Below are 20,776 nucleotides of genomic sequence, written 5' to 3'. Positions count from 1 at the left end.
GTAAGGGCCTGATAAGAATTTTCATCCCTTGAGTCACTAAAAATGCCGGGTGTTGAAAGAGGCATAATTTTGGGTAGTAGTTTTTGGATTTTGGAGAAAGCTGCTTTGACACTTGAAAATACCCTGAGGCCTGGCGCAGTGGCTCACACCTGTAATGCCAGCACTTTGGGAGGCTGAGGCAGGTGGACTGCTTGAGCTGAGGAGTTTTTTTTTGTTGTTTTTTTTTTTAAAGACGGAGTCTCACTCACCCAGGCTAGAGTGCGGTGGTGCGATCTCAGCTCATTGCAACCTCCACCTCCCCAGTTCAAGCGATTCTGCCTCAGCTTCCTGAGTAGCTGGGATTACAGGTGGGTGTCACCACGCCCAGATAATTTTTGTATTTTTAGTAGAGATGGGGTTTTACCATGTTGGCCAGGGTGGTCTTGAACTCTGGACCTCAGGTGATCCACCCACCTCGGCCTCCCAAAGTGCTGGGATTACAGGTGTGAGCCAGTGTGCCCGGCCAAGCTGAGGAGTTTGAGCAGCTTGGGCAACATGGCAAGACACTCGACTCCACAAAAAATACAAAAATTACTCGGGCTTGGTGGCTCACACCTGTAGGCCAGCTACTTGGGAGGCTGAGGTGGGAGGATCACTTGAGCCCAGGTGGCAGAGGTTGCAGTGAGCCAAGATTGCACCACTGCACCTCAGCCTGGATGACAGTGAGACCCTGTCTCAAAAAAAAAAAAGAAAATACTACTCCTGCTAATTATCAGGTGACCAGAAGGATGCAAGGACTCCACCAGCTCCTCTGCCATCTGCTACAAATGACAGCATAGGCCCCATCAAAGAGGTACCTGTGTTCCTAAATGATTTCCTGTGGCACCTCTGATAAGTCTCAGTAAACACTCAGGCCAAACCCTGAAACTCTGAGTGTTCTGAATCAAGGCCACGTTTTCTGCAGGAGAGGGCTAGTTACCTTTCTTTTCTTTTTCTTTCTTTTTTTTTTTTTTGAGACAGAGTCTCATTGTGTTGCCCAGGCTGGAGTGCAATGGCGCGATCTCAGCTCACCGTAATCTCTGTCTCCCAGGTTCAAGCGATTCTCCTGTCTCCACCTCCCAAGTAGCTGGGATTACAGGCACCCGCCACTACACCCGGCTAATTTTCGTATTTTTAGTAGAGACAGGGTTTCACCATGTTGGCCAGGCTGGTCTCAAACTCCTGACCTCAGGCGATCTGCCCACCTCAGCCTCCCAAAGTGCTGAGATTACAGGCATGAGCCACCATGCCCAGCCTAGTTACCTTTCAAGAAGCTGCCCCCAAGTACTTAGCAGTATGGGAGATAAGTCACCTGCACTAAGACCACCCTCATGATTTCGGTGCTGACAGATGCATCAAGTCTCAAGGCATCTCAGTTTTATTATCAGTTTTTGTTTTTTTGAAAGACAGAATTGGGCTGGGCGCGGTGGCTCACGCCTATAATCTCAGCACTTTGGGAGGACGAGGCGGGCGGATCACCTGAGGTCAGGAGTTCCAGACCATCCTGGCCAACATGGTGAAATCCCATCTCTACTAAAATTACAAAAATTAGCTGGGCGTGGGGGCACACGCCTGTAGTCCTAGCTACTCAGGAGGCTGAGGCAGGAGAATTCTTGAACCCAGGAGGCGGAGGGTGCAGTGAGCCAAGATCATGCCACTGCACTCCAGCCTGGTGACAGAGCGAGACTCCGTCTCTAAAAAAAAAAAAAAAAAAAAGGAATCTTACTCTGTTGCCCATGCTAAAGAGCAGTGGTGAGATGATAGCTCTCTCTTTTTTTTTTTTTTGAGACTGGGCCTTGCTCTGTCACCCAGGCTCGAGTGCAGTGGCATGATTGCGATCACGGCTCACTGCAGCCTCAAACTCTCAAGTGATCCAACTGCCTCATCCTAAGTAGCTGGGACTACAGGCATGCACCACCACACCCAGCCTAACACTTTTTTTTTCTTTTTTTTGAGACGGAGTCTCACTCTATTGCCCAGGTTGGAATGCAGTGCACCTCTTCCTCCCGGATTTAAGTGATTCATCTGCTTCAGCCTCCCGAGTAGCTGGGATTATAGGCGCCTGCCACCACACCTGGCTAATTTTGTATTTTTAGTAGAGACAGGGTTTCACCATGTTGGTCAGGCTGGTCTCGAACCCCTAACCTTAGATGATCCACCTGCCTCGGCTTCCCAAAGTTTTGGGATTACAGGTGTGAACCACCGTGCCCGGTCCTAACATTCTCGAAATAACAAAACTATAGAGATAGAGGACAGTTTAGTGGTTGCCAGAGGTTAGGCCTGGGGGGCCTAAGTAGGGAGGGAAATGGATTTGGCTATAAAAGAGGAGCATGAGGGATCCTGGTAATGAACTGTTCCAGATCTTGACTGTGGTGGTCACAGGCATCACAGGTGATAAAGTTGCACAGAACTAAACGTACATACACACACAAATGCGTGATGTAACACTGGTGAAATCTCAGTAAGGCCAATGCTTCTAGCAGTTTCAATATTCTGCTGTGATATAGTGTACTATAGTTATGCAAGAAGTTGCCACTGGGGGAAACTGTCTTATCTCTCTCCATTATTTTTTACAATTGCATGTGAATCTACAATTATCTTAAATGTAAGGTTTTTTTTGTTTTGTTTTGTTTTAGTTTGTTTTGTTTTAGTTTGTTTTGTTTTAGTTGTTTTAGTTTTGTTTTAGTTTGTTTTGTTTTAGTTGAGAAAAAAGAGGCAGGCCAGGTGCTGTGGCTCACGCCTGTAGTCCCAGCATTTTGGGAGGCTGAGGTGGGAGGATTGCTTGAACGCAGGAGTTCCAGACCAGCCTAGGCAACACAGTGAGAGCCCATCTCTACATAAAAAAAAATTAGCTGGGCCAGGTGCAGTGGCTCTTGCCTGTAATCCCAGCACTTTGGGAGGCTGAGGTGGGTGGATCACCTGAGGCTGGGAGTTCGAGACCAGCCTGACCAACATGGAAAAACCCCGTCTCTACTAAAAAAAAAAAAAAACAAAATTAGCCAGGCATGGTAGCACATGCCTGTAATCCCAGCTAATCAGGAGGCTGAGGTAGGAGAATCACTTGAACCCAGGGGGCAGAGGTTGTGGTGAGCCGAGATCATGCCATTGCACTCCAGCCTGGACAACAAGAGCGAAACTCCATCTCAAAAAAAAAAAATTTGCTGGGCATAGTGACACGCGCCTGTGGTCCTACCTAATCTGGAGGCTGAAGTGGGAAGATTGCTTTAGCCCGGGAGGTTGAGGCTGCCATGAGCTGTAATCATGCTACTGCACTCCAGCCTGGGTGAGAGAGTGAGACCCAGTTTTAAGAAAAAAAAGAAGAAGAAAATAAAAAAAATACAGAAATTAAAAAAAGAGAGCTGGGTGCCATGGCTCACGCCTGTATTCCTAGCACTTTGGGAGGCTTAAGCTCAGGAGTTTGAGACTAGCCTGGGCAACATGACGAGACTTCATCTCTACAAAAAATATAGCCGGGTGTGGTGGCATGTGCCTGTAGTTCCAGCTACTTGGGAGGCTGAAGCAGAGGTTACAGTGAGATGAGATTGCACCTCTGCACCCCAGCCTGGGCGACAGAGCCAGACTTTGTCTCAAAAAAAAAAAAAAAAAGTATTATTTTAAATCAGAATAATAAGTCCTTTCTCTAGTCCTCACCTTTGGGTTCTGAAACAATAGCTTTTTTTTTTTTTTTTTTGAGGCCGAGTCTCACTCTGTTGCCAGGCTGGAGTGCAATGGCACGATCTCAGCTCATTGCAACCTCCGCCTCCCGGATTCAAGCAATTCTCCTGAGTAGCTGGGATTACAGACATGTGCCACCACGCCCAGCTAATTTTCTATTTTTACTAGACACAGGGTTTCACCATGTTGGTCAGGCTGGTCCCGACCTCAGGTGATCTGCCCGCCTCAGCCTCCCAAAGTGCTTGGATTACAGGCTTGAGCCACTGTGCCTGGCAATAGCCTGAGTTCTGATCCCAAACTCACAAGGCCAACTCCCAGGTACAAGAGGGAAAAGATGATCTGAAAGACTAGCGAACAATTTTTTTTTTTGCAAACTTTCAAACTTGATTATTTTGGGGTGCTAGATTAGAAGTTGGTTTACTTTGTGAGTAAATGTCTCTGTGATGTTTGTTTTCTTTTCTTTCTTTTTTTTTTTTTTTTTTTTTTTGGAGACAGTCTCGGTCTGTCACCCAGGCTGGAGTGCAGCGGTGCGATCTCGGCTCACTGCAACCTCCACATCCTGGGTTCAAGTGATCCTCCCACCTTAGCCTCCTGAGTAGCTAGGATTACAGGCATGAGCCACTGCACCCGGCCAATTTTTGTATTTTTAGTAGTGACAGGGTTTCACCATGTTGGCCGGGCTGCTCCTGAACTCTGGACCTCAAAGTGATCCTCCCACCTTGGCCTCCCAAAGTGCTGGGATTACAGGCATGAGCCACTGAACCCAGCCCTGAAAAATAAAAGATTTTTAAAATAAAAAAGTGAGGAAGGATGTATAGTCACCCAGCAGCACAGTCCCTGGGCTCTGTCTTTGACAATGATAAACATCGGGAAGGCAACAGGCCCCAGTCCTTTGGAAACAGGGCTCAGGAGCAGGACACCAGGGTTGGAGGCTGGCTGTGGAATTCGTTAGCCCATGAGAATCTCTGGGTGCCTCCTCTCCTCTAACCTAACCCTAACCCTAATGTCATCCGCATCACATAGGTTGCTAGGAAAATTTGACATGTGTGAAGTGTTTACAGTGGTGTCTGTCACTCAGTAAATCCCCAATTGAGTGGAAATGACACTTTGCTTTCTCTGGTCCCCCCTACCTCTCCCCACAGCCCCTCAACTAGGAGAGGATGACAAGGGGAAATCACCCCCCACCTCTGAAACAGGCCGCAGGAAGGGGTCTCTGACGCACAGCCAGTAATCCCACAAAGGGAAGCCTGGAGAGCCTCTGTCATGCCCTAATCAGCCCACTCCTCACTCCCAGAAGGGAGAGAGGAGAGCTCGTTTCCCCTGGGAACCAGGATCCCAACTCCAGGGCCTGGCCTTGTCCATCTGGGGCTAACACCGACTCCATCCTCCACTGTCATCCAGGCCTGGCCTCCCATCAGTTTCTGACTCCTCCCACCATGATTTTCCCAGGCTCCATGAGCGAGAGCCGTCACCCTCCACATCAGAGAGATAAGCCTGTCACTGGACAGTCACACCTAGGGACTCATGTGTGGTGGGGCCTCCTACATAAGTGGTCACTTATAGGACTTGGGGGAACTGTGGCACCTGTCCAGGAGAAGTTTAAATGAAGCAGCATGAGAGCTTGAAAGAAGAGCGGCAGGTCTCCACCGCGACGTGGCCCCAGGATACATGTGAAGGTGGAGGTGGGTGGCTGTCACGTCCAGAAACCTCTGCTCCCCAGTGGGGCACTGGGGTTGGAAGTTGAGGCTGCATCTCTTGTCAGGGTCATGGGGCCACCATGCAAGGACAGGGTTTGCTAGGATTTCAAACAGCAGAGCTCCTGATAGTCGTGACTGCGCAGCCCTGGGTTCCTCAGTCAGAAAGCATGCACTGCTTCCGGTCACCTTTGTGTGGCTTCCCCTGGGTCTGCCACTCCAGACTTGGCTTTCTTACCTCACTTTTCATGTTCTCAAAAGCAGTCTCTCACACCAGCGTCTTCCCGTGCCAACGAGGAAAGAGCTCTGCACTGCACCCCCTGGATGAGGAGGCGTGCTCAGGAGCCCCCTTCTACCAGCCCTGCTGGGTGGCTCCCACCCCTGCCTTTGTGTCCTGCAGGGCTGGGCCTTGCCTCCTCAGTGATCCTATCGCCTGCATTCCAGTCGTGCTGCTAATTCCCTCCACCAGGGTGGTTTGCGCACAGGCCCCTCCCTAGGTCCACCTGTGCAGACTCAGCGCTGCCTCTGGGCTGGCCATACCACCTGGGGCTGCTGGTACAGGACAGCTTCCCAAAGCACTGGGGCTTGCCAGGCCTTCTGTGACCCACCCAAGATTCCCTGATAGTGGCTGGACTCAGCCAGGTATCTTTAGTCCCACTCAGCCCCACCTTGGAACCTTGCTCTCAGCCCCTACATGTCCTGTTTCAAAGGCCCTGGAAGACATGTGGACCTCATTTTTACACCTCTGGGGCCCTGCACAAGTCTCTGACCCCACCCACAAGGCAGGTGACCCTAAGTCTAGGATACATCATACTTCTCAAGGATGTGGCCCACCCTGAGACATGGAGGAAGGGTGCATCATTGGAGACAGCTGCCCAGCCCAAGCCCTGGCCTCAGATTGGGAGCTGCCACCTGGCGGGGACTCCATTGTTTTCTGGCCTTTGCTGGAGGCAGAGGCTAGAAGTGGTCTCAGTTCCTTCTCCTGGGCTGTCAAGGGGCAGGACTGCAGGATGGGCACCAGGCAGAAGTGGCACTTCACACCCCTGCCTGGGGTGCCACAGGGACATTGCCAGGGAGGTCTTCCTGGAGGGGAGTTCGGGCATGCCAAAGAACTTGGATTTGCACACATGGTGTTTGTCTCCCACATGCACTATGCAGGGCTTCTCGAGACATACTTCTTCATGGAATTTCACAGGATATTTCCTGGGAGGAGGGGGGCCCATGGGGTGAGCTGAGGATTTTACTGGGATGGGTCAAAGGAATTGCTACATTTTCTACCATAGAGAGCATTCACTGGGTGAGGACTCAATGGGGGGTCTCAATTGAGGTCTCAATGGGGGGGTGAGCTCTGGGGGTCACTCTAGATTAAAGGAAGTCATGGGTACCTGAGGCATCAGGACTTCTAGGGCCCCCGTGCAAGTGGTGGAAATGGAAAGGTCTTCTGTTATAACACTGTGGTGTCTCACAGTGCATGGGTCTCTCTGTGGGGCTTGCTGGAGTGGGAGCCATAGGAGACAGTTGGGCGGCAGGGACTCAGGGATTGGGAAGCTTGCTGGGAGTGGGCATCCAGGGAAAGTCAGCAATCCAAGGGATTACCCACCCCCAGACCCAAAGACGATGGATCACAAGACTACCGAGGAGGGGGTGGTGGGGCGAGTTTAATTCATAAAGAAGCCTCCTGATCAGAAAGGGGCCTAACAGCCTGCCCTTGGAGAGAAGTCCTTCCTTGAGGATAAGGCCTCCCAGGGGAGGAGGTGCTGGGGGCCAGTGTTAGGCTTCAGGCCATCCCTGGAGGCCAGTCCTGTGCTCAGCAAGTAGTGGCAGAGCCTGCGGAGAGTGGCGGGCAGGCCATCAGACACAGTCCTTACACAGACACCCCCTCAGCCCACAGAAGCCCGTCTCACCTGGAGTGATGAGTGGCATGGCTTTCTCAGGTACAGGACTAGAGAAAGGACCACATCAGAGTAGTATCAGGTTAGCCTGGAGGACCTTCTCCCCTGTATCCCAGACTCTTACTGCCCAGCCCCAGGAGTGCACCTCCTTGCTCTCCTTCCATGGTCACTTCCCACAATACCAAGGTCAGAGCTTTCCTGACTGGGGCCCTTCAGGGTTGACTATCTGAATAACAAAGCCAGCTGCAAGCCCAGCGAGTGGCCAGGACGCTGTCCACTCTCCAGGTCAGGACTGTCCCCCCGTAGTTCTGCCCCGAAGGAGGAGGGCACCATAGGGTCAGGCTCACCTGTGCTGCTTCTGGCTGCTCTTGCATTTGCATTTGCCACCTGGGAGAGAGAGAGGGGTCAGCGCCAGGGTCAGTGCTGGAATGAGAGCACTCTCTCTTTCTGCCCCACCCTGTCCGCCAGCCCCACCCTGTCCTCCAGCCCCACCCTGTCCGCCAGCCCCACCCTGTCCTCCAGCCCCACCTGTCCTGCCACTCACTCAGAACTGCTGCGATCCCAGCAATGGCCAGGAGCCCTCCGCAGATCAGTCCGCTCAGCTGCAGGTTTTTCCAGTCTGGGGTGGGTACAGAGAGTGAGCTTGCACCAGCCTGGGGCCTCAGTCATTCATTCAAAAGACATTCCTGAGCCCCTGCTTGTGCCAGCCGCTGCCATATACATAAAGACAAGCCAGCAACAGAGGCATCATTCTGTGTCTGGTGGGGAAACACTAAGAAGAAAAAAAGTGAGGCTGGGTGCGGTGGCTCACATCTGTAATCCCATCACTTTGGGAGGCCGAGGCGGGCAGATCACCTGAGGTCAGAAGTTCGAGACCAGCGTGACCAATATGGTGAAACCCCATCTCTACTAAAAATACAAAAATTAGCTAGGCGTGGCGGCAGGCGCCTGTAGTCCCAGCTACTCGAGAGGCTGAGATAGGAGAATTGCTTGAACCCGGGAGATGGAGGTTGCAGTGAGCCGAGATCATGCCACCGTACTCCAGCCTAGGCGACAGAGTCAGAATCTGTCTCAAAAAAAAAAGAAGTGGACATGCGCAAAGAAGGGGCTTTGAAGGATGATCAAGGAAAGCTGTCCTGGAGCTGAGGCCCAGGGGAGAGGAGGAGAGGAGGACCGCCTGAGGGCTGGGGACTAGGGAAAGGGAGGGTGAGGGTGAGTGAAGGCAAGAGGGTAGGGGTGATTTATCGGGGGGCCTAACCACCCAGGCACCAGCCCTTTTCCAGGAGGGTTCCTAAGCATCCTGTGGCCACCCTCCCCTTGTTGGAGCGACGCTCTCACAGAGACCAGGTTTAATCCCCCATCCCACTTTGTCTACACTAGGTCCACACTACCCCTCACCAACTTGTCTAGCAAAGAGGTCCAGGATAGGCAAGGGTAGGGTGGGGGTGGGAATATCGGCTCTTACCATAGTAGAAGGGATCGTCTTTATTGGCTAGAAAAAGTGGGGCAAAAAGACTTCAGAACCAGAACCAGGAGACAGGATGTGGGTGTCAGAGGGGAGATGTGGGCAGAGTGGGCAGGCTGTTTGGGGGCCTCACTCACCAAATGGGTCATTGGCTTCCAAGGCAGTCAGGCCTGTGTGGGAGGAGCAGAGAAAATGGGTGGGAATTCATGACACTGGTGTCCAAGTGAGCCAGACAGCAGGACCCCAGCCCGGAGGTTGTGGGGTGACCCTGGAGCCACCAGTTCCCTTCCTCATGCCCTCCCCAGCCCCACACAGCCTCAGGGTGTGGCCCCGCCCAAGCCCTGCTGTCCCAGGCTTCCTGATGCTCCTGTGTGCGTGCTGACTGGGATGGTTTGTTACGTCTCTGCCTCCTGAAGAAACAGGGAATGCTTGTCTTTTTTATGAGTCGGAACCTCTCTCTGTCACCCAGGCTGGAGTGCAATGGTGCAATCCTAGCTCACAGCAACCTCGACCTCCCAGGCTCAAGTGATCCTCCCACCTTGGCCTCCCAAAACACTGGGATTACAGGCCTGAGCCGCTGTGCCACCCTGCTTTTGTCTTCAAGCCACAGGTGGTTAATGTTTTTCATGGTTCAATTCCTCTGGAGCTATTAGGACCTTTTTGCAATATTCTCATCCTACCTGTACTGTCATTTCCTTCATGTTTCTCTCTAAATTGGCAGTTTAAATAAAGCATGCTGATTGAACACCAGACTCCCAAAGGAGATGTCTGGCTTTTGCTGCCTTTGTGGGTGGGGTGAATGCAAGAGGGTCCCAGGAGACTGGGAGGACTCACCTGCCAGTAGGAGAAGGGCCAGGGTCACTCTCTCCATGTCACAGTTCGAGGGGCAGGGCTGCAGGGGGAGAGGCACTGGGGCTGGGGTCTGCAGCCCACGGATCTGCTCCAGGCTCACAGCTCACTTGGTCAGCTAGAGGAGGCGGGGGCGCGGGCAGGCAGAGCCCCGTGGTGAAAGTAGGTGTACAAACCCCAAGGATACACTTGCTTGTGGGGAGATCTTGGGAAAGTAACTACTTTCTGTCTTCCCATCTAGAGATGGTGATGGCCTGGGGGAGTTGTGTGGATTGAGTAAGCACAAGCTAAGAGCTCAAAACTGTGCCTGCACAGAGTAAGTGCTGTAGAAGGTGTTGTTAAAATCCATGCGACAAACACACCCCCTACTCCTCCCCATGAGGAAGATACTATTATTGTCTCTATTTCAGAGGAGAAAAAAAAATGGAGCTTAGAGAGGTGTAATCAGATGCCCAGGGTCAGGTGGCTGCTATTCTAAGTCAGGGTCTGGAGCCTGCCTTCCTAACCCCACACAAAGGGCATTGTTATCAGGCCCCAGGCTATTGTTCCCAAAGGTCTGGGCCTGGGATGGCCAGAGTCCAGCACCCTCAGTCTGAATTCCCAGAGAGCCTCCACAAAAGCAAGGGTGCAGAGGAGGGAGGGAGTGCTGAGTCCTGGGATGAGATGACTGCAGCAGCCAGGACCTCCCCTGCCAGCCCTGGCAGGGGACCCTGCTCCAGCAGACCCAGATTCTGCTCTCAGAGTGTAGACCTCCTGTGGTATGACATTTCTCCCTCAGGTTGGAAGTAGCCAGGACCCCATTTACTTGTCCTTAGGGAGGCTGAGTCTTTGAGCGCAGGCCCCCTCCCAGCCCTCTGCATATTGTTAGCCTAGTGTGGTCAAGTTTTCAATACTGAAGCCATTGTCATCATCTGCTGTACCCAGCTCTGGCCTCCTGATGAGATCACAGATCCAGGGCCAGCTGTCTGGGCTGGGTCCCTTCTTAGCAACTTACCAACTGTGTGACTCTGCACGTTCCTCACTGCTCCTTCACCAGTGTCCTGTAAAAGGAGGATCATCAGAATAGTAGCAACCTCATAAGGTTATAGCGATGGAATTACGTGAACTACTATTTATCAAGCCTAAGAACTATGCCTAGCACACAGTAAGCACTAAAAACCTGTTACAATAAATACATCCATAGGCTGGGCGCAGTGGCTCACACCTATAATCCCAGCACTTTGGGAGGCTGAGGCGGGTGGATCACCTGAGGTCAGGAGTTCAAGATCAGCCTGGCCAACATGGCAAAACCCCATCTGTACTAAAAATACAAAAATTAGCTGAGTGTGGTGACAGGCGCCTGTATTCCCAGCTACTTGAGAAGCTGAGGCAGGAGAATCACTTGAACCTGGAAGGTGGAGGTTGCAGTGAGCCGAGATCCTGCCACTGCACTCCAGCCTGGGCAACAGAGTGAGACTCCATCTCAAAATAAATAAATAAATACATCCATAAATAAACACACGGTCCTTCTGCAGTGGGAGGGAGGCACTGGAGGGAGAGACTTAGGCACTGCTTCTGAACATCGGTTCTTGGGCTAGGAGCAGTCTCCAAAGCTGGCTTCCCCCAGCCTTCACTGGTCTCTCTACCTTCACCAACCTGGAGTTCCTGGAATACGAGGGTCTCAACTCTAGGTCACATTTTTTATTTTATTATTATTATTATTACTATTTTTTTTTGAGACAGGGTCTTGCTCTGTTACCCAGGATGGAGAGCAGTGGCGTGATCTCGGCTCACTGCAGCCTTGAACTCTCTTGGCTCAGGTGATCTCCTCACCTGAGTATCTCAAGCAGTTGGGACCAGAGGTGCACCCCACCAGCTCATATATTCTTTAGCCAAGGGCTGGCTTCTGTTTCCTCCAGCCCCCAACCCACCATCCATATGATAGTGGGTGCAAAGCAGGAGGCCTTCAAGCGGCTGCTGCAGCCATATCTGTCCTCAGACCCCTCAACAGGCTCCTCATTACTCAGAATTCTTGGGCACCCACCCCCTTCACCCAGCAGCCCCAAAGTGGACGCCTGCTCACCTGCGAGGTCACCTTGGCGAGGGCTCACCTGAGCTGGCAGCGCAGAGAACGGATCTGAGGAGGCTGCTGGGCAGGTGGGTCGGCTCTTTAAACCCTGCAGCCACGCCCAGGGCTCCATGACGCAGGCTGGAGGGAACTGGTCAGGCTCCCTGCCACACCCAAGGCTGTTGGGGAGGGGCGGGCTGGGCCGAAGACCCTCTTTTGGCTTCTTTTTTTTTTTTTTCTTTTTTTTTCTTTTTTTGAGATGGAGTCTCACTCTGTCACCCGGGCTGGAGTGCAGTGATGCAATCTCAGCTCACTGCAACCTCTGCCTCCTGGGTTCAAGCAATTCCCCTGCCTCAGGCTCCCAAGTAGCTGGGACTACAGGTGCACGCCACCACACCTGGCTAATTTTTTTTGTATTTTAGTAGAGATGGGGTTTCAATGTGTTGCCCAGGCTGGTCTCCAACTCCTGAGCTCAGGCAATCCGCCCACCTCGGCCTCCCAAAGTGCTAGGATTACTAGCGTGAGCCACCGCGCCCAGCCTTTCTTTTGGCTTCTTTAGCTCACCCAGATCCTAAAAGAGGGACCTGGAGGGTGCTGGGCAGGGTGTTCCTGGGCTCTTGTGCCAGCTGTGGGGGTTCTGGGACCTCTGTGTGGGGGTGTCCTGGGGACCACGGAGGATACCAGGAGCCAGGCACTGACCTTGAGGCTCCCTGTGCTCAGCAGTGCCATGCCACTGCTGTCACTTGGGCTGGGTGTCTACTGAAGGGAGGCTGGTGGCCGATGGGCACCCCCGGGGGTGGCTCACCCTCTGACAGGGCCCTGACACCCACTTAGCCTCCCCCACAGGTGAGGGATGGGGCCAGGAGGAGGATAGACGCCCCCGGCTGAGGAGTGGGCTGCCTCCCTCTGCAGACCTCAGGCCTGCCTTGTTGCTGGGGGCCAAAGTCACCCCACACAGGCGTGTGGAGGACCCCAGGCCCCCCTAGTCTGCTGTTACCCCTCCTTAATTCTTTTCCAAATGAGGGACACTTGTCCCTGTCCAGAAGGTAAGGGGGGATGGCTGACAAGGGATGGGGGTCTCTGGGCTGGGAGGGCTGGGGAGGGCAATGATGATTTAGTTGGTTTGTTTGTTTATTTATATATTTATTTTTGAGCTGGAATTTTGCTCTGTCGCCCAAGCTGGAGTGCAGTGGCTCGATCTTGGCACACCACAACCTCCACCTCCCAGGTTCAAGCAATTCTGTCTCAGCCTCCCGAGTAGCTGGGATTATGGGCACACACCACTGTGCCCAGCTAATTTTTGTATTTTTAGTAGAGATGGGATTTCGCTATGTTGAGCAGGCTGGTCTCGAGCTCCTGACCTCAGGCGATCCACCTGCCTCGGCCTCCCAAAATGCTAGGACTACAGGTGTGAGACACTATGTCTGGCCCAGACATACTTTTAAGTGGAAAAAAAGTATAGGGCAGTCTGAATAGGATGCTGTCACTTGTGTAAAAATATAAAATATTGGTTGGGAAAGGTGGCTCACGCCTGTAATCCCAGCACTTTGGGAGGCTGAGGTGGGCCTGTGTCTGTGTGCATGCTGCATGGGGCTTAGCACAGAGGAGGCGTCCCGGTGTTTCCTCAGCCAGCTGTTTACTTGAGCTCATTGCATATATGACTGCACTTAGCCCTCACAGAAGTCTTTGGAGGTTCATACTCTCATTAGCCTGTCAATCTACAATAGTCAAACAGGTTAGATTTTAGTTTTAAAGGAGTTTATTTAAGTGTAAAGGTTAAGGATGGCCTGCTCAGGAAGTAAGGATGGTAAAGAATGGAAGACATGGCTGGGGGCGGTGGCTCACGGTTGTGATCCCAGCACTTTGGGAGGCTGAGGAGGGCAGAACATGAGATCAGGAGTTCAAGACCAGCCTGGCCAACATGGTGAAACCCCGTCTCTACTAAAAATACAAAAATTAGCCGGGCGTGGTGGCGCGCTCCTGTAGTCCCAGCTACTTGGGAAACTGAGGGAGGAGAATCACTTGAACCTGGGAGGCGGAGGTTGCAGTAAGCTGAGATCGTGCCACTGCACTCCAGCCTCAGTGACAGAGCGAGACTCCATCTTAAAAAAGAAAAAAAGAGAAGAATGGAAGTCAGAGTTTTAAAGTCTCGGTGGAGTGTGGGGGTTAAATCCTGACACTCTGGGAGGCCGAGGTGGGCAGATCACTTGAGCCCAGGAGTTTGAGACCAATCTGGGCAACATAGCGAGACCCCATCTCTACAAAAAAAAATAGAACAAACAGCCTGGCGTGGTGGCACACACCTATACTCCAGCAGAGGTGGGAGGATCGCTTCAGCATGGGAGGTCAAGGCTGCTGTGAGCCCAGAAAGCACCACTGCACTCCAGCCTGGGTGACAGAGGGAGACCTGTCTCACAATAAATACGTAAAATGTAGAAGTTTGGGATCATTTATTTTATTTTTATTTTTTTGAGACAGAGTCTCATTCTGTTGAGACAGAGTCATTCTGTTGCCCAAGCTAGAGTGCAGTGGCACGATCTCTGCTCACTATAACCTCCGCCTTTTGGGTTCAAGTGATTCTTGTGCCTCAGCCTCCTGAGTAGCTGAGATTACAGGCCCGAGCCTCCATGCCCAGCTAATTTTTTGTATTTTTAGTAGAGACAGTGTTTCACTACTTTGACCAGGCTGGTCTCAAACTCCTGACCTCAAGTGATCCACCTGCCTCGGACTCCGAAAGTGCTGGGATTACAGGCATGAGCCACCGTGCCTGGCCTGGGATCGTTTATATAGACACAGTTTAGGAACATTTAACAGGATTTTAGCTGTTTTTTTAATCCTTTTTGAGACAGGGTCTCCCTCTGTCGCCCAGGCTGAAGTGCAATGATACAGTCATGGCTCTCTGCAGCCTCGACCTTCTGGAACAAGCAATTCTCCTGCCTCACCCTCCTGCGTAGCTGGGACTACAAGTGCACGCCACCACGCCAGGCTAATTTTTGTATTTTTTTTGGTAGAGACAGTTTTGCCATGTTGCCCAGGCTGGTCTCAAACTTCTGGGCTCTAGTGATTCACTTCCCTTGGCTGCCTAAAGTGTTGGGATTACAGATGTGAGCCACCCACTGCCCCTGGCTGAATTTTAACTTTTTAAAATTTAAGGTTTAATGCATAGTTATAATGATCTGGGCCGAGTGTGGTGGCTCACGTCTGTAATCCTAGCACTTTAGGAGGCCGAGGCAGGTGGATCACCTGAGGTCGGGAGTTCGAGACCAGCCTGACCAACATGGAGAAACCCCATCTCTACTAAAAATACAAAATTCACCGGGCGTGGTGGCGCATGCCTGTAATCCCAGCTACTTGGGAGGCTGAAGCAGGAGAATTGCTTGAACCTAGGAGGCAGAGGTTGCAGTGAGCCAAGATTGCGCCATTGCACTTCAGCCTGGGCAACAAGAGTGAAACTCCATCTCAAAAAAAAAATGATCTGATCAGTTGAGGTAGTCTTTCTTTAGGAGGAAGGTCTATTTAACACTTTATTTATTTATTTAAAATTTAAATATTTGTATATAAAATGAAGGCTGAGTCAGGCTGGGGGTGGTAGCTCATGCCTGTAATCCCAGCACATTGGGAGGCCGAGGTGGGAGGATCACGAGGTCAGGAGTTTGAGACCAGCCTGGCCAACATACTGAAATCCCGTCTCTACTAAAAAATACAAAAAATTAGCTGGACATGGTGGCGGGAGCCTGTAATCCCAGCTATTCGGAAGGCTGAGGCAGGAGAATCACTTGAAGCCAGTGGGTGGAGGTTGCAGTGAGCCGAGATCAGCCATTGCACTCCAGTCCAGGGAACAGTGCGAGACTCTGTCTCAAAAAAAAAAAAAAAAAGTGAAGGCTAGGTCTCACTATGTTGCCCAGGCTGATCTTGAACTCTTGGTCTCTTGCCTTGGACGCCCAAAGTGCTGGAATTATAGTGGTGAGCCACTCCTCTCAGCCAATTTATTCATTTTTTAAATTAAAACATATGGAATCAGCCTGGACAACATGGTGAAACCCTATCTCTACCAAAAATAGAAAAAATTAGCCAGGCGTGGTGGTGCACACCTGTGGTCCCAGCTACTTGGGAGGCTGAGGCAGGAGGATAGCTTGAGACTAGGAAGCAGAGGCTGCAGTGAGCTGAGATCGCGCCACTGCACTCCAGCCTGAGCAACAGAGCGAGACTCCGTCTCAAAAAAAGAAGAAGCAGACTTGTGAAATGTTATGTGATTCAGATCATAGTCACATCTCTCTTAAAGCTTAAAGTGTTTTAGGTGTTGTAAACTTTATTTTCACAATCCCCACTTTAAGGGTGAGAAAACTGAGGAAGAGAAAGGTTGAGTGACTTGCCCCATGTCACATGTAGGGTGGATGGTGAGGTCAGGACCCCAGCCTGGTGGCTGGATGGCGACACCCTCACTGCCTAGGGCAGCCGCCTCACTGTGCTTTTTTTTTTTTTTTTTTGATGGAGTCTCGCTCTGTTGCCCAGGCTAGAGTGCAGTGGCATGATCTTGACTCACTGAAACCTCCGCCTCCCGGGTTCAAGCGATTCTCCTGCCTCGTCCTCCAGAGTAGCTGGGACTACAGGCGCATGCCACCACGCCAGGTTAATTTTTGTAATTTTGGTAGAGACTGGGTTTCACCATATTGGTCAGGCTGGTCTCAAACTCCTGACCTCAGGTGATCCACCCGAAAGTGCTGGGATTACAGGCATGAGCTACTGCACCCAGCCTTGCTGTACTTTTTATGGTGTGGCCTCTCTGGGTGCCACGGTCTCCTGGAGGACAGATCTTGGCCTGCCTGACCCTGTGTTTCCTGGCCTCTGCCTCCCACTCTCTCTCTGCTGGTCTCTGGGCATGTGTCCCCCAGCCATTCTCTATGCAGGAAATAGAATGTAGTGGCTCTGCAGTAACTGAGCAGAGTTTAAACTTGGGGCCCATCTCCCAAGCCAGGTGACATTGGAGAAGGTTTCTACCTCCTTGGGTCTCGGTTTCTTCATTTATTAAAGGAGACTAGTGAAAGCATTGTTTTGAGGACTCAATGTCCTGAGCCAGCTCCCTTGCCATCGTGGTTTCTCTGAGGATGGTGTCACTGCAGCAGGGTATATTTTCTCCCACTTTCTGTCTGGGTCTCCCAGGTCTTTTTTTTTATTTTTTATTTTTTGAGACGGAGTCTCACTCTGTCACCCAGGCTGGAGTGCAATGGTGTGATCTCGGCTCACTGCAACCTCCTCGTCTCGGGTTCAAGCGATTCTCCTGCCTCAGCCTCCCAAGTAGCTGGGACTACAGGCACCTACAACCACTCCTGGCTAATTTTTGTATTTTTAGTAGAGATGGGGTTTCACCATATTGGCAAGGCTGGTCTCAAACTCCTGACCTTGTGATCCACCCGCCTTGGCCTCCCACAGTGCTGGGATTACAGGTGTGAGCCACTGCACCTGGCCTTTTTTTTTTTTTTTTTTTTGAGACAAGGTCTTGCTGTCACCTAGGCTGGTGTGTAGTGGTGCTATCATGGTTCACTGTAACCTTGACCTGCTGCCAGGCTCAAGTAATCATCTCACCTCAGCCTCCCAAGTAGCTGGGACTACAGGCATGCACCAACATACCCAAACAATATTTTAAATTTTTGTAGAATCGGGGCCTCCCTATGTTGCCCAGGCTGGTCTTGAACTCCTGGTCTTAAGCGATCCTCCCAACTCAGCCTCCCAAAGTGCTAGGATGACAGGCGTGAGCCACTGGGTGTGGCTTTACTGGGTCTTTTAAAATCTCAGTCTGTGTGTGTGTGTATGGGTGTGCACGTGCACACACGCACGCGAACACATACAGCACTCCTCAAAATAGACCATCTCAGCCTTCTACTGATGCCTGTGACGTTCAGTCCATCTTGGAAAATAGAAATCTCAGGTTATGTTCCCACTGTGTGCCAGGTAAGATACTTGCCACTTCCCTTTTATTTTATATCTGGGTACATTCCAGTCTTTATTACCTTTCCTCAGGGAAATTAATACCTTCATGGACACATCTATGTTCTTCATAGAGCAACAGGGAAAAGCTCATTGAGTAGGGGAGGCCAGGTGGCAGGGAGGAGTCCCAGTTGCGAAATGCTCATCTTCAGGTGCCACTCTGGACCACAGACTTCCCTTCCTCTGCACCAGGTCCTTTGTATACTTTGCAGTGCTGGAGCCAGAGAGAGAAGATAAGCTGAAGCTGGGTCCTGTAATTTTCTCTTTGAAACGTCTTGATACCTCCGAACTTTGACCTGCACCCACCCAGCTGAGGCTCAGGCAAAGTGGTGTTGTTTTTCCTCTACCCTTCCAGTCTCATCACCCAAGGTTTGATTTCCTGTAGGTTTCAGTGCCTCTCACCCAGCTTTCTCATATTTGTACTATATAAGAAGTCCGATTCCAATGCATCGCTCCAGGAGTTTTGGTAAGAAACGCATGTCCAGGAAGCAGGGCAAGAAACTTCCTGAACACAGCCTTCATTGCCAGTCCAACCCTCAGAAATCACACCATGAGAGAGTTCATCCAAACACTCCTAATGGATGAAAAAACACTTTTTTTTTTGAGACAGGGTTTCACTCTGTCACCCAAGCTGTTGTGCAGTGGCACAATCACGGCTCATTGCAGCCTCCACCTTCCAGGCTCAAGTGATTCTCTCGCCTTGGCCTCCTAAAGTGTTGGGATTACAGGTGTGAGTCAACACCCCCAGCCAACACTTTTTTTTTTTTTTGAGACAGAGTTTCTCTTCTTTGCCCAGGCTGGAGTGCAATGGGTGCGATCTCGGCTCACTGCAACCTCTGCCTCCCGGGTTCAAGCAATTCTCCTGCCTCAGTCTCCCAAGTAGCTGGGATTACAGGCACGTGCCAGCATGCCTGACTAATTTTTGTATTTTTAGTAGAGACAACAGGGTTTCATCATGTTGGCCAGGCTGGTCTTGAACTCCTGACCTCAAGTGATCCGCCCGCCTTGGCATCCCAAAGTGCTGGCGTAAGCCACCGCGCCTGGCCCAGCCAACACTTAATATCCAAAACTTTTAAAGTTTTCTACACCATTCTGTGGTCATTTATTTATAAATACTGGGTTTAATACCTAAGAAGATATGTTCATTAACCCAGGGACTGACTTTGCATCACTTCCAGTGTAAAAGGTGTTGCTGCAGATTGAGTGTGTGGCCAGAAATTGGGGGCCTCTCAGAGGGCACACAGTGCTAAGGCATGGTACACACCGTGGATGAGGTGATGTACCATTGTGCTTGCAGAAGGTACACTCAAAGACCTGGATTCCCAATCTCTGGATCTGTCCAAGCCTCAACTTGTCCCCTGTCTTGGATGGGTATCAATACCACCTGGCTGAGGTGAAGTTTTCTTTCCACCTGTTAAAGGTTATAATACCTCACAGCAATAGGAATAGGAATGGTGGATCCCTGAAGAGGGCAGAAGTTGTTGCGGGGTGGGGATGGGGGCAGGCAAAAATGCTAGGGCCTTCTGGAGAAGTGCATCTGAGGTTCCTTTTGGAGACCTTCCAAAGCAAAGGTGGCTTTTGGGACTTACAGGACCCCTTTCCTACGAATGCCTGCTTTCTTGAGGCTTAGTCTCCGGCTTAGCCTGATGGGCCAGAACTCAGCTGAGAAGGCTGGAAACTTGGGCGGAGCAGGCTGCCCTGTGCTCGCTACCAGGGCACAGTGTGACCTTAGCAAGACATTTCTCTTCTCTAGAACAGTTTCCCTCTGGGGTCTCTCTCATGGTGGCCCCCTTTATCCTAGGCTACCGATCTTACCATGTATGTCTCAGGGCGCTTCCCAACTACAGTAACAGCTCTTGTAAACTGAGCAGTCACTCAACTGAGCCCTGTCTTCTGAGTTCATGCAGCATAATCAGATTCAAAGTAGACTCAGTCACAGTTCCCATTTTACGGATGAGCAAACAGGCAGAAAGAGGTAAGTCGGGGGCGCACGCAGCAAGTTAACAGCCTGGATTTGACTCCAAAGCTTGTGCTGTGAATGGTGCTTCTGAATCTTGAGGTTAACAAGCTTTCTTCACAACCTGTCCTGGGAGGGATTAATTCCACAAATGTGTACTGAAGGCTGAGCGTGGACCACCCCCTGCCCCTTGCTGCCTGTGCGTGGTCATTTTTTTTTTTTTTTTTTTTTTTTTTTTTGAGACGGAGTCTTGCTCTGTTGTTGTCAGGCTGGAGTGCAGAGGCGCAATCTCGGCTCACTACAACTTCTGCCTCCCAGGTTCAAGCGATTCTCCTGCCTCAGCCTCCCAAGTAGCAGGGGCTACAGGCGCGCGCCACCACGCCCGGCTAATTTTTAGTAGAGATGGGGTTTCACCATGTTGGCCAGGATGGTTCTCGATCTCTTGACTTGGTGGTCCACCCAACTCGTCCTCCCAAAGTGCTGGGATTACAGGCGCAAGCCACCGCACCCAGCTTAGACTGTCTGTTTTGAGGCAGAGGAGGAAATCCGAGGTCCCTTGCCCCGAGGCCTTTCCCAGCTGTCTCCACGAGGACTACTGGACTCCCGCCTGGACCCCCGCCCTGTGAGTGTCCCCTGCTCTTCCCGTCTCTCCACAGATTCCTCGGGCCCATGGATGTGGCGCCCACTCCCTTGGAGGGCCCTGGGGAGGGAGGCAGCCGACTCCGCTCACCTCCTGCCTGTGCTAGGCAGGCGAGCAGCGTCAGGCGCGGCTGCTGTCCTAGGGCTCAGCCTTAGGCTGACTCCCGCGTGTAGGGCAGAGATGGGACAGGGCCCTTAGCGCAGGGGGCTTTGGGCCCTAAGGACAAGGCGGCACGGAAATGGGGCGGAGATCTCCCCGGCAGCGACGACCCTCGGGACTCTAGAAGTTAGGCCCACTTAGGCCGCCAGAAACGACCCCACGGCCTCTAGGAGGCCTTCCCGCAAGGGGCCGCGAGAGAGCCAGAGGAAGGAGGACTGCGCTGGCCGCCAGCCAATCAGCACCAAGGAATGTCTATGAGGCTGGCTCGCGGGAGAAACCGCCAGTGAGGCGAGGGCCCAGGAGGTGTGGGCGGGGCTTTCCTCCGCGGAAGTGGTCCCGACCCCCTTCGCGTGGATTGGCTGCTCCCACTCACCTGCAAGTCCCTGCTCTACCGC

The 20,776-nt window shown here is 51.8% G+C and overlaps 1 protein-coding gene across 5 annotated transcripts; it reads right to left on the bottom strand.

The window, feature by feature from the left end:
* Positions 1-7,025: 7,025 nt before the first annotated feature.
* On the bottom strand, positions 7,026-19,604 carry FXYD4 (FXYD domain containing ion transport regulator 4). 5 transcript variants are annotated; one of them, XM_054659480.2, is made up of 9 exons: positions 17,671-19,604; positions 10,588-10,633; positions 9,579-9,711; positions 8,882-8,914; positions 8,745-8,771; positions 7,824-7,898; positions 7,627-7,666; positions 7,292-7,329; positions 7,026-7,214 (listed from the first exon to the last, which is right to left on the bottom strand). In XM_054659480.2, the coding sequence occupies exons 3-9, from the start codon at positions 9,613-9,615 to the stop codon at positions 7,195-7,197; spliced, it is 270 nt and encodes an 89-aa protein (XP_054515455.1). In that variant the 5' UTR covers positions 9,616-9,711; positions 10,588-10,633; positions 17,671-19,604; the 3' UTR covers positions 7,026-7,194. The 5 variants fall into 5 exon arrangements, with proteins under 5 accessions (XP_054515455.1, XP_016818575.1, XP_016818577.1 ...); XM_016963086.4 differs by having other exon boundaries at positions 9,579-9,636; positions 17,671-17,743; XM_016963088.3 differs by lacking the exon at positions 17,671-19,604 and adding an exon at positions 11,656-11,741 and having other exon boundaries at positions 9,579-9,847.
* Positions 19,605-20,776: the final 1,172 nt, after the last annotated feature.

This window comes from Pan troglodytes, chromosome 8, assembly GCF_028858775.2.
Source record: "Pan troglodytes isolate AG18354 chromosome 8, NHGRI_mPanTro3-v2.0_pri, whole genome shotgun sequence".
Classification (NCBI taxonomy): Eukaryota; Metazoa; Chordata; class Mammalia; order Primates; family Hominidae; genus Pan; species Pan troglodytes.
The sequence above is the reverse complement of the archived record's forward strand: the minus strand, read 5'-3'. Positions and strand labels throughout refer to the sequence as shown.

What these genes read in the sequence shown, in the direction of transcription:
- FXYD4 (XM_054659480.2), bottom strand. Translation starts at nt 9,615, where the DNA reads ATGGAGAGAGTGACCCTGGCCCTTCTCCTACTGGCAG. An exon ending in GGCCCTTCTCCTACTGGCAG is followed by an intron (nt 8,915 to 9,578) that starts GTGAGTCCTCCC and finishes CCTCCCACACAG; the next exon opens with GCCTGACTGCCTTGGAAGCC. An exon ending in AGACGATCCCTTCTACTATG is followed by an intron (nt 7,899 to 8,744) that starts GTAAGAGCCGAT and finishes TACCCACCCCAG; the next exon opens with ACTGGAAAAACCTGCAGCTG.